This window comes from Atractosteus spatula, chromosome 1, assembly GCF_055471065.1.
Source record: "Atractosteus spatula isolate fAtrSpa1 chromosome 1, fAtrSpa1.hap1, whole genome shotgun sequence".
Lineage (NCBI taxonomy): Eukaryota > Metazoa > Chordata > Actinopteri > Semionotiformes > Lepisosteidae > Atractosteus > Atractosteus spatula.
In genome coordinates this window covers 10,541,776-10,554,990 of record NC_142706.1, presented here as the reverse complement: position 1 = coordinate 10,554,990, position 13,215 = coordinate 10,541,776, and the positions used below count along the sequence as shown (strand labels likewise).

The window sequence follows — 13,215 nt, the reverse complement described above, 5'->3', positions numbered from 1 at the left end:
CTCCCCAGATGCCCTTTCTACCATGTGTTCTTGTTTAAAATACTCCTCTGATGCTCCTTCTTTAAAAAGTGCGGGAAGTAGTTTTTCAGGTCTAATATACTGTATATGCATACAGTTTGAAAGCGCAAGCTATCTTTAAAAACAAAAGTAGATTCCTAAAATCTCAATTAAAAAAAACATACTCCTGTCTTATGATTCTTATGATGCTGTATTCCTACTTTCTTTCTCCTACTAAGGAACGACAAGCAGCATTAATATCGATACTCATTTAGAAATGATAAGTGTACAGATGAATAGGAAATATAATTTAAACAAGATTACCATTATGTGGCACCATAGGGTTCATCCATTCATCACTTAACATTTCTTCTGGCTCCTACCAACAAAAAGTAGAAGATAAAATGCCATTTAAAGGTTATTGCTAAGTTATGGCATTATTTTGGGGGGGGATTTCTTTTGAAGTGTAACTTTTTTAATATGCTAAAGGAAATAAATGCATTAAGCTGCTGTGACTGATTTTACAGCATTAGCAACATACTTGCCTAAAGGGATTTTTAGACTGCATATTACTTTTTCTTACATGGCTAGGTGCAGAGTCCAGTTTCTTCACTCTCTGGACAAGATGGACTTATTGCAGTATCTCCAGTTTTCACTAAGGTACGTTACAATTAATAAGCTTTCACCATTGATTCACTATTACAATCATTAATTGCCAGCTTAAATGTCATTGAGATAATGGAAACAGAAGCCTAATTACAAAGGCATTCCATAATTAAACCTCAACCCCAAAAACTGATTTATTAAATGAGCACATTATACTGTACATTCAGTCAACTCTACCCAACTGTAAACAGTTATTTATAAATAAGTTTATATTTGTGTGATAGTGGTCATGACAACATTAGATTAGCATGTGAATATCCATACAAAACTAAAAAGTAAAAATGAACTTCTTTTTATTCCACAATGAGTGGAAACCTAGCAATATAACAACTCGTTTTGAGCTTTTGTTTGCTCATGCTTCTGGATCTAGAAAGTAAACCAAAATATTTACTGACCAACTAAAAGTTAACAGATTAACAACTTACAGGAAATAGCCAGAGAGATTGATGTCTGTTTTGTGGAGGAAACATATATTTTGTGCACTGCGGAGTGTCAGCTAAGCGTAGTCAGTCACACGATTGAAAAGGCTGATATGTACAGCATGTTATGGATCCAAGTTGTATGGCTGCATGTGTCCTTTGTGGGAATTTTTCAATCGCCTTGCACTTTGGTGGGGCAGCTGCTTTGTCAGGGACTATATTTTGACAGAAATGTCGAGCAGTGAAAAGTCTTTTCATGACACCATATAGTTTAACATCTGCATAATTCCATTATTGAATGAGTGAATCGTTAATAATGAATGAATCGTGCAAATTATATTTCAATTTTAATTGTGATTTTTTTATGTCCAGTATTAATTTGTACTCTAAGGAGTAGGAGACACCAAGGAGCTCCTGCAAATGGGTAATGTGGCTTAAAAAACTGCATTAAGAATACTGGTGTGAATGAGTCAATTGTGCCTTTAACTGCTCATTCTCTGTGATGAAACTAGAAGGTTATTAGCAATGTTTAGGCACAACATCGTTTTAGAAGCCAAAAAAATAAATAGTTGAGTGGATGGTGAGAGTCCCTTAAATTGCACCCAGGATTCCTTTACAGAAACTGATAGGAAATGTTGTCTTTACATGAGAAATAAGGGAAGGTCACATTTTTACAAAATCTATGAGAATGTGATCAGGTACTATCTTTAATCTGTTTTCTTCTTTGAGCTCCTGTTTTTAGATGTTTTGTGTTATTGTTTTTTTGCTAGGAAAGGAAATGCTTGCTAATGTATGCAGTAAAAAAACTTCAGTAAAGTGCAGGAATGCTCTGCTATAAATCCAAGGCTGTCAGGTTACATTAAATCAGGAATATATTAATGTGTCCCTGACTTTATTTGACAAATATGGTCTGAAAGCACTGCAATCCATCAGTCTTGTTCTGAAGTATCTAAACTACTGTTCATTATCATAATCGTTATCTAGTAATCAGATTTCATTGGGATGAACGGAAGTTCATCTGTGTCATCTGGCAACGTCTTCGCTCTGCAAAAAGATGTTCGAATGTTTTTGGAATCATCCACAAAGAAGATGATTTCATCTTCACCGCACTTACATTTGTGTGAATGAAAGGGATGAATAACAGCTTGGGTTACATATTGCTTCAATTTATATGGAGTGATTGTTGAAATGAATGCTGATACTTGGACCTTACCCCTTGTCACTGTATGGGAAAAGTAACAGATGTCATCCAGACTTAAAAACAAATGTAGTATGGCCCTTTTGCCTGTATAGTTCTATAAATGTTAGAACCAAAAAGTATATTTTTAGTTGTTTTCTACTGTACGTTGACTTGTCTGACATTTTTTGGATTTGCTCATCAGTTGGGTACAAATACAGTATATACAGTAGGCTCTAACTGACACTTTTACTAAGATCAACGACCTAGTAATACTGTAAATGTATAGTACCTTGTCTATATATAATGCTATAAAATGAGACTCTTTGTGGCTTTGATGAGATGCGAAGAAACACAGAGATGTGGACGATATCTTTCTGATCTCATTCCAGCCGCTGCAAGATGCCACAGCATCAGAGGGCCAAGTCGTTGTCCTGGAGTGCCGAGTGAAGGGCACCCCCCCACTGCGTGTGCAGTGGTACAGGCAGGGAGAGGAGATACAAGACTCTCCGGACTTCCGCATCCTGCAGAAAAGTGAGCCCGCCGAACACAAAGCCACTGACACCAATATGAGGGGCGCTCAAAAGCTTCTGCAGCTCACATTCTTAGAGCGTTGCTGTTGTGCAGTTAATAAGCATTATAGATACAGTGCAGATGCATACGTACAGTATAGAGAGCTCATGCCTGGTTTTATGTTCATATTCCCGAGTGTGCCTGGCTCATCCCATTATGTTCTTTCCAAGCCAAAATATCAACATGCGGTCATCACATTTGTGTGCAAGGAAGGATGCACTGCAAAGTGTATCCTTGGATGCACGGGTACTGTGTTAAGGGAAGCTGTTCCTGATTGTCTGGTTGACTCTCTTCGGCTTCCATAACATATGAAAAATGGATAGAGAAGAAGGTCATGCCAGGTCGCATTGAAATCACAGGTCACATTGCAAAAGAGTTGGATTATAAACAATTAACCATGGCACGTTCAAAACGTCTACCTGATGCATTCCCAGAACCTCCGTTTGATAACTAAGACTGCCACCAGAAAGTGGAGTCTAATGCTGAAACACAGCAGGAGCTTTTTTTCCTGTCTGGCTGCTGGTGATCAAATAAGCATTCACCACTATGATACTGAGACCAAGACAGAATTAATAGAATGAAAAACCCCTTCATTATCCACCCTTGAAGAAAACCCTCACCTCACCTTTACAGGCAAGATTAAGGCCAGCATCTTCTGGAATTCGAACCTTTGCTTAATAGATAACGTGCCACACAAAACTACAATCACTGGTTAATAGTGTGCTGACCTGCTAGCCCAGTTTCATGTGACAGATGTTCAGACATTATTTTCTTCCGCGACTCAATTTGCAAGACCAGGATTTCACAGAGTGTGATTTACTAACGAGTGTTTGAGCCCCAAACCCCAGATTTACTCCTGATTGACTATTATTTACTTTGGCATATGGAATCTGCTGTTAATGCTCTTAAAAGAAATGACTGATTTTGTTATTAATAAATCACAAATCTGAAGGACAAATGAGCTAAATATGCTGAGATGAGTTGCAAAGCTTTTTGAATTTGCCTTATAAACACAAGTGTAGTGTAAAGCAAGACAAATCACTTGGTGCACAAATATAAATATTTAACCTAGTATTAAGAAAGGAATTCTAAAAATGCTTATTTATCAATAGAGTACAGAAAAAAGTCATAGGTCATGTACTTTTACCAGTCTTACCAGCTGTTTGGTCAGACAGCTGCTTACAGGAGTTCAAAGTGATTTGTAACAGTCAAGAAACGAAGCTGCAAATATAGAATAAAACTGTAAAAAAGATATGAACTACAAAAGTCTTTTTCCTTTATCGCTAGTAGTTCATGAGCACTCCAACAACAGTCTGAGTGAACATGAAATTTACTTTATTAATAGTAGTTTTTATTACTTCAAACTGTTTCAGTTATAGTTCCGATTATACTGTATTATTTTAAATAAAAAGTTTGTGTAACATATCTACATATGTAACATATCTGTACATTTCATTCCTCAACATTTACTTTCTTCTTTTCCTTAGAGCCTCGATCTGCTGCAGAACCTGGTAAGAGTCATCTTATTTTTCTGTTCTTTCCATCAAAAAAGACTTGTGATTTAGTAGTGGCCTTACCTTTTGAAGTGGTACTTTCATATCACTAAACTCTGTGGATCTGTCTTTGTAAAGTTGTGAAAATACAGTCATACTTTAAAATTAGTTTACTACTTTAATACAATTCTACTTGCTTTCAAGCTCAAAAGAAATTGCAAATTATCTTGTTGTTTCTAATGTGAAGATTATTCTTTAATTAGATAAAAAAAATATTTTTATCTAATCAAATGACAAGAGTAATTTAAGATGACATTCCAAATATCATTTACGAGAGATACGTACATTTCATTTAGCACACAATAATAAAATACAGACATTCACCCTGGGAAAACCAATATTCAACAGTGGAAAACAATTTAGAAGGAGATTTCAGATCCCAGAGACCAAGCAGTAGCAAGGCTGGTAGGGTGACTAACAGGGAAAACCAGGTGTTAAAAGAGCTGCTGTCGCTAAATCCTTCGCTTCTTCTGTGTGTCTGAGAAAGATATTATATGACTCATGAAAAGGCACTGGATACTCAAGAATGAATAATACTTTTAGATTATTGAGAGTCTTGCTTCAGGCCAAAATGGGTTTTATGATGTTGGAGTGATCCAATTCCTGCTTTGTTTTTTGTACAATATAAGCAGTTCTGTAGAAACTGTATTGTATAATTTTGTTTCTGAGCTTTCAAAATTAACTTCAGCCTTTTTTGTCCAGATAGTACCAGTGATATGCCATTTTTATAATCGTTATTATTATTAAGTTATAGCGTTTTATTCTTATATGGGAAACTGATTTTTGTGGTCTGTCACAGATAATTTGTCTTGGTAGAACCCAGATCATCATTGTTCTTTTAGATAGAAAACACCCCACAAAGATCTGTCTGCTGAACATGAATCAGTGTGCTAACTGCCACTGCCTTTTCAGTTTACGTAACTGTCTGGATGTATATTTGTTATTAGCATGACAAAATGACCAGATTTATGAGATGGAGGAAAGCAACGTTAATAAAACACATATTTCTTTATGCCAGATCTCTTGAATTAATTTACATTTAACGGAGTTGATATGTCTGAAGGATGTCTGTGTAATAAACATTCAGTAAGGGGAGCTGGCTCACCCTGTGTATTTGTGAAAGGGCTCTTGACAAATTTTAACCCATTAAGTAGTCAATTAATTAATCTTTTGCCTTGATTGTTTTTAGATACTTCTTATCTGAAGTGTTTACGACTAGTCATAGAAGCCATCTGTTACAGCCCATGTTTGAAATCTTCTACTAAATCTCTCAGAAACTGATAACCTGCCCTATTTATTTGAAAGCAAATTCTTATCATTACACAATTCAGTTTATCCAACAGTTTAAAAGTAGAGAGAATCAAGAAAGGATTTTATTAATTTGAATATACAGCTAAAAAAAAAAATTGGACCTTTTTATCGTATACTATAACTTTAACAATCAGTTTAAAGTTACAGAGGTTGAATTTAAAAGGGGGGAAAATTAACTTGCGTCTGTTTGTCTAACAATTTATGCCTCTCCATTGGCACTAGGAAAATACACAATCAGGGTGGGAGGTAAAATGTATTTTAGCAGTTGACATTTCTTCAAAAACTGGAAGAAAAATACAACATACAACAATAGACAGTACAAAAAAAGAAATACTAGGGCCATATGAGAAATAGTTCATGGTTTTAATTCTGTGTTGTATTTTTTTTTTCCATTTACAGAGGAGATCTGTACGCTGGTGATTGCTGAGACCTTCCCTGAAGATGGAGGTGTTTTCAGATGCACTGCCAGTAACAGGTTTGGCTCAGTGAGCTGCTCTGCTCAGCTGGCTGTGAACTCAGGTGAGGGACTGCTGGCTTCATTAACATTCCTCACAAATGAGCCCATTTATTGAAGAATGCTCAAATCCCTTTCCTTGTGACATTCTTAGGCTACCGTCCAAAGTTATGCAATTTTGCTTGGCCTGTTTAACCTTCCAGGATGTTAAAATATTTTTGTTTTGGGGTTGTTGCTGTTGTTGTTTTTGGTGTTGTGACCTCAGGTTTAGATTTGTATCTAGCTGCACTCACTGAAGGACTGCTTCTGTCACATAAAAATACGCTTAGGACGTTATGGCTGGAGTGTTCCTGGAGGATGCTGCAGGAGGATGTATTATCGATGTCATCCTACTGCAAGATTTCTATTACTCGTGACAAAATCTTCCATTATGCATGTTGCTTTCTCAAAATAGAGATTCACAAATTGATTGTTTTTTCGAATTGACATAAATCTTTAATGAGCATTATTTAATGCAGGAAATAACTAGTGAGGTTTGTTGTGATAGGTACTCGTCGATCCATCATTTGTATTGATTATTGTCGGAGGCAGGAGAAGTGGCGTGTTGGTTAGCACAGCTGCCTCACAGCCCTTGCGTCCTGGGTCTGATTCAGGACATGGGGTGTCTCCTCTGTGTGGAGTTTATATGTGTACCCCGCATCTGTGTGGGTTTTCTCCAGGTGCTCTGGTTACCTCGGTCTTGCTGTCCAAGTTAACTGGCGCGTCGAAATGTGCATGTTTGTGTGTGTGTGCCCAGCGATTGATGGGCATCCCCTGTGGTGTGAGCCCGTCTTTCACCCTGTTCTGAATTCACTGAAAATGTATCCATTATGGTAAATAAAAAAACAGAACGGTAGAATGACATTTCATTATTTTGGAGGTGAATGACACACATAATTTAGTAAGTTAGCAGGGTAAATACAGCAAAACAAAATCAGACATAGGAGGGAAAGCCTGAAGAACACGTACTTGCTGAGTGACAGAAATGAAAAGGCGACACTTGAACATTCTGGATACAGAAACAAGTATAAATTCTAAATACAGAGGAAATACTTGGTGATTCCTGAGGGAGCCAATCCGGCTCAGTTTACAATGACAGTATCCAGTTTTTATTTCCCCTTCTGATCCTGAGGCGGTGGTTCACCATCGCCAACCCCCGAAACCGAAGTGGGAGATAAACTTCTTTCCATCGCTGTTTCTTGCCAAACAGTTACCGAAGAGCCCTCCAGCAATGGAGTTTCAGCTGAATACTCTGCCCTGGAGGATGTACAGTCCTTCCCGCCTCCTCCTCCCCCATCAGAAATCAGCTCTCTGGTGCTCCCGCCAAAGTGCTCCTCTGGAGAGGGTCTTCATGTCAACGAGCTGGAGATCTGGCCCAGCGTGGGGGCTCTAAAAGTGCAGCACTTCAGCCTAGGAGAGGAGAAGACCAATGGGGTCCACAGTAACCAGCAGGCCATTGGGGTTCCCAAGGCGATGAATGCCTCTTTCCAGTCTCCTCCAGTCACCCCTTCTTCTGTGAAGGAGCTGCCCCTGGCAACCAAGCCCAAGCCCAAACTGTAAGTACCTCTGCTCCTCCTGAGCATAGTCTCACAGGGTCTGCACACAGAAATGCCGGGCATCTGGAGGTTGAGAAAACTCTTAAATGTTTGCGAATTGGAAGGTTCGTATCAAATCATGTTTACGTCTCATCTCTTTAGAGAACTAGCGCTAAGCCCAAGTTGTCTGGTTCAAACAGAAAACTTATGATACGATTAAGATCCAAAAAAACCAATGTTTTATGTCATATCTGAGATGTTTTATTGAAATCAAGTTAGTTTCTATTGTCTCGGTTGTTTTCACGGGTGTAAGTTATACAATTAGTAAATTAACATACAGTGTATACAGTTCATACAATATTAAGAATATGTCCCAGTAGGGCTAGCAGAACAGAGCTGAATTTGAGAATTCTGAAGGGGCATTTTGGACAGACAGGCTTACAGCAGTTATGACCAAATAGATTGCATTGTGAAACTTCTATATACAGTATAGGAAATCTCTCCTGAGCCTATTCAAAATGCTTAACTGATATGTCATGAATATTTTATGAAAAGCAACAATTGTATGATAAAAACAGCCATCTTTCTTGTAAATAATAATTTATTGTTTGAATTCTTGGCAAAAACTTAAAATCAAACTACAGAATTTCTTGAATTATAATCTACGTTATACAGAGAAAATGTAATATGATCATAGTTTTTCAAAATAAGACAAATAAGTGTCAGTGAAAGAGTTACCTACAGTACATAGTGTACAGGTCTTTCAGCCTAAAGCTATCAGTCTTATTTTTGATATTTATGGTTACCAAACCATAATATATTTCCTTAATATAAAATCAACTGTATGCAATAGCACCACTGCATGATTGCCTTGTTTAATTTGGGTATTTTCAGTATCATAATCTGAGAGGTTAGCAACTTATCCTCTTCCTCTATGTTTTATATCTTTGAAATGCATGAATCACAGTATCACTAACTTGACAGCCATTGGCTGATTATTAACCTGCATAGCAGAGCAGGTGTATTTCAGAAACATACAATCTGGGTGTCAAATCCTGCCTGCCACTAATTAATACATGTTTATGATGTTTTGGTAAGTTGAATAGAAATGTCCCATGCACTTCAAACTAATATAAATTTATTTTGAATTTTTTATTTGGAAAAGTGTTTTTACAGTACGTTCTATTCCCATTTTATGAAATAATTAAAGTTTTTCCAGTACATGACTCCCTGCATGAAAACATGCAGGCCTTTTACTAATTAATTAAACATCAGTGACTGCATTGTGCGCACGATACCGAATAAAACTTGCATATAAATCGGTGTATATCCATTCCAGCTCCCTTTAAACATGCAGTTATGGGGGCTTTTAAAATATTACTTAAAGTAAAATGTAAAAGCTGAAATGTAATTTTAAAGAACACAGAGATTTGAGCCATTAAAGCCTGAAACGGTTAATTTTGCCATTGAATTAGAAACTAATTCACTCCCTTCGCTCTTATGAATCTACAGTAAATTTTAATTCTGTATACTAGTATACAAAATACTAGTTTAGTATCAAAACATAAATATTATTTAGTGGAAAAATAGCAAATCAAGCAAAAAATAAAAGGAAAGGAACATATATTTTAGACTCTTCCATGTTACAGTCCTTCCATGGTAGATTAAAACTGTACTGCTTTTCATTCACATGCAAAAGTAACCTTGATGCAATGATTTTAGAAAGGGCTGGATCTTCTTATTGTTTGCTGGAAATAGACAGTGTTACCAGTATCAGATTTTAAATGGTCTGGGCTTGCAAATGCTTACACATCAGAAGACCTCTGATAGTAAGCAAGAAGTGTTCTATCTCATATCAGCTTTATTTCATTTCAAAGTAAGAACAGACATGGCTGCAGTTTGTACAATGGGGGCAGTACTGCTGTTATTAGGAAAAGGGAGTCAGGTTGGTGTCTCATTTGTAGACAAATGAAAGAATGAAAGGAAGCTGAGCACATTCCAGCCGTGTGAATTCTCTCTACAATAGCAGACAGATAGAACACGCAGGATAGGATTTCCACCTAGCGTTGAAAGACTCTTTACTTCCCAAGTTAAAATCAATAAATATCACGTCATAACTTCAGGGTGTGACCCTGGTTGCATGTGTTTTTCCAAGACCTTAAAGAAAATAAAACATTAAAAAATTGTGACTTAATACTGAGCAGACGAGAGCCAAAATTAGAGTCCTCCACCTCTTACTCTTTCTACAAACAGCTGAGCAGTTGAAACTCTGTGGGAGCAGCTGTTGTCTTCCTGTGTTGTTAAGCTGTGTCAATTTTTGGCCTAATTCTAAATTAAGATTTGAAACCCATAAGTACATTTATCACTTATTAATTTACAGTTACAAAACACCATTAATGTTTGGTATGGTAAATATTTATGGTATTTATCGAGGCATAAAACAATCTGCATGCAAATATTTGTAAATTATTAGTACAGTTTACATGAGGCACTGTGTAGCTGCATATAAATTAATATGGAGCTTTCTTTTAAAATGGAAAAAATATGTGAATGAGGAACAAGTAAAGGTTTGTTCCATGCTGAAACAAACCCCAAGAACTATGACCTGAAGAAGGCTCCACAGCCGAAACATTGCGTTTCTTTTGTTCTCTTTTCATAATGGAATAAACCTTCATTTGTTCCTTTCCAGCCTACGCATACTGATGCAGCTACTTGAACTACAAAATAATATTTTGCTTTGTTAATATGACATTATCATGAGTTATGTTTAGGATCTACTTAAAGTGGATACATGTTATGTCACTTTTAAGAATTTTTTATTAATGCTTTCCTTGAAACATTAAAAACACATCTATCAAAATAAAATTGTACACAAACGTATGAGGATCACTGTTACTGAGCTGCATCTGAAGGGAGTCCTTGTCAGCTCTAAAGTCTGTAATTGTCTCTCCCATTATTTCCACCTGACTTCTCTCTACCTGGAGGTCTCCTCTTAATTTACAGCTGAAACAATGTCTCATTATGAATCATTGCACCTGTGATGTCATTTTCACAGGTGGTTTTATGCTTGTGGTTTAGGATTTAGGATTATGCTTGTGGTTATATCATGTTGTGCAGTGTTTATGAAGCAGTTATGATGGAGTTTTTGAGCCTCGTTCTAAGTTACACATTAAGTAAAGGGTATATCAGTGTTCTTACAAAAACCTCAGAATTGCACTATGTTAATTACTTGGTCAAAATATACTGATGGAAAAAAGAAACATAACACCTCCTCCTCCGCACTCTGGACCTCCCGTCTGCATGGAACACGCTGAAGAGTGCCTCAACCGTGAAGAGGACCTGATGCCACTGCTGACGAGTCCATCTCAGCCTCTGTCTGGCCCAAGCCAGTCGAGTGTGACGTCTAGGAGGTGTGAGCAGAGGGCCTCTGACAGATCGCCTTGCTCTAAGGCCAGCAGCATGGAGCCTCACTGTCCTGTCACTGATGTGGGCATTGTGTCTGCCAGCAGTTTCAGCAGCAGTACGGGTGGCAGATCTGAAACGATCTCTCAGATGAACCAGTCTGATGTGTCGGTCCTGCTCTAGTGTGGTCACTCGAGGGTGACCGGATCATGGACGGTCATCTGTCCTGCCAGTCTGCTGAAACCTTCTCTGCAGTTGGGACACAGTGGAGCGGCTTACTCCATAGTGTCTGGCAACACTGGCACATGACATGCCTGCCTGCAGCATGCCAATGGCCCTCTCCCTTGCTTCTGGTGACACTCGAGTCATTATGGAATGCACAAAAAACTGACTAGGTGTTGGTTTTTTCTTGCAGTGACCTAAGCTTTGAATTAAGGCCTTTTTAAAGGTGACCTGAACAGGCAAAATGTTCCACCTGGACTTCGTTGGGTAGAAGTGCACCTAACGAGCTTTCGTGTGATTGGCAAGTTGCAATGCCTCACTGCACAAGCTGTATTGCAGGTCAGAGGGCTTAAAACAAATTGACAACTTTTTGTGAAAGTACATAAGCTATAACTATAGTATTCTCATTCCAGAAAATGTTGCGTTTCTTTTTTCCATTAGTATATAATGAGTTATTTCTAAAAATTAAAAATTATAGTCCTAACTGATCAGGAAATTCATTGTAATATCTTATGCAGACAGCTTGCCTGGATGTTGAATAATAAGTCACTGTTTGTGTTTCAAATACAATTAGGAAACTTTACCGTGTTGTATCAGTAGTTTATGGTTGTAGTGGTCTGGGCTTATCAGCTGTTGGTTACTTTGGCTGCTATAGGTGTACTTGGGGATTCAGGTACCAGCTGTGACAAACACTTGAGTTTGACACCGCTGAACAAAGAGTATGTTTTATTTATGGCAGCAATATGATTTATGGACCTTCAGTGTAACAAAAAGAGCGGAAATCAAGTTCCAATCTAGAGTGTGCTGAATGTCAAGATGTGTGAGAATGATTTACTATGACCCATTGGCAGAAGATCACTCAGCCGTCGTGAGTGAAGCAAAATATAAGGTCACAGAAAACAACACTGTTTCTGCTCCCTCTATCAGCAAAGGGCTTCTAACTGAGGTTATACGAATTGCAAAGCAAGATAGTGCAGAATGCAAAGGCTAGCAAGTATATATATCAACTAGACTGTGGTTTATATCGCACAATAAGCTCTTCCATTGCACATACAGTATGAATACAGCACAGAGTGTAATTCACTGCAACAGACAGGACTATGATGGATGCACACAGGAGGCCACAGGGAGTGCTGTTATGCTATAAATAATAATTATGGATTGCTTCACTGCTGATAACTACAACTCATCTTGAGGTCACAAACACGTCATTTTGAATTTTAGAAGATACCCAATATCAGATTAACCCTTTTGAGAAGGCGCGATTAACACTGGATCACTGCAATAATTTGTGTACTGCCTACAAACAACAACTGAAAGATACAAAAAAAAGGGACCTGACACCATTCAGAAGACACAAACAAACACACAGTTAATCTAGTCTATCCTCCTCATCAGATTTATTACCCTCACAGCTGTCCTGTAGGCTGCAGTGTTCTCAGGGTTAAAGATGTGTTTGCCTGTAGTCTGAACCTCTCACCAAGGACTAAACTACGTGGAGCTATGTAATGTAAAAGCACTGTAGTGGTTTCTTACATATTTTATTTATGTCTAATTCAACCAGGGCTACAGTAAATCATGGGTCAGCCTATCCATTTTTGACAAAACTGCAGTGTCTCTTCCTAGAGAGGCAGTGCATACTGTATTTTATATAAATTGTGTGGAGTTTGTACCCTCTTATATATCTTTAACAGGGGGAAAGAATTTTTGGGAGCATTATTGTTTCTGGAAAAAAAACATATTTTATTTCTCGGTGGCTCTGTCTGTGGAATGTGCCCTTGGCTGAGTCAACATCATTCGCCAGCCCTGGCATCCTCCCAGATCTGACCTTACTAGGTGGAGCTGACACACTGCACATCCTGCCTGT

General features: G+C 37.8%; 1 protein-coding gene across 4 annotated transcripts in view; it reads left to right on the top strand.

Moving 5' to 3' along the window:
• palld (palladin, cytoskeletal associated protein) overlaps window positions 1–13,215 on the top strand; it is a 129,404-nt gene that overhangs the window by 58,289 nt on the left and 57,900 nt on the right. For all 4 annotated transcript variants that reach the window (XM_088922252.1, XM_088922244.1, XM_088922228.1 and 1 more), the window contains exons 6-10: window positions 589–657; window positions 2,652–2,793; window positions 4,320–4,343; window positions 6,096–6,215; window positions 7,400–7,745. In XM_088922252.1, the coding sequence (XP_088778378.1) occupies window positions 589–657; window positions 2,652–2,793; window positions 4,320–4,343; window positions 6,096–6,215; window positions 7,400–7,745 (701 nt within the window). The remainder of the gene's footprint in view (window positions 1–588; window positions 658–2,651; window positions 2,794–4,319; window positions 4,344–6,095; window positions 6,216–7,399; window positions 7,746–13,215) is intronic.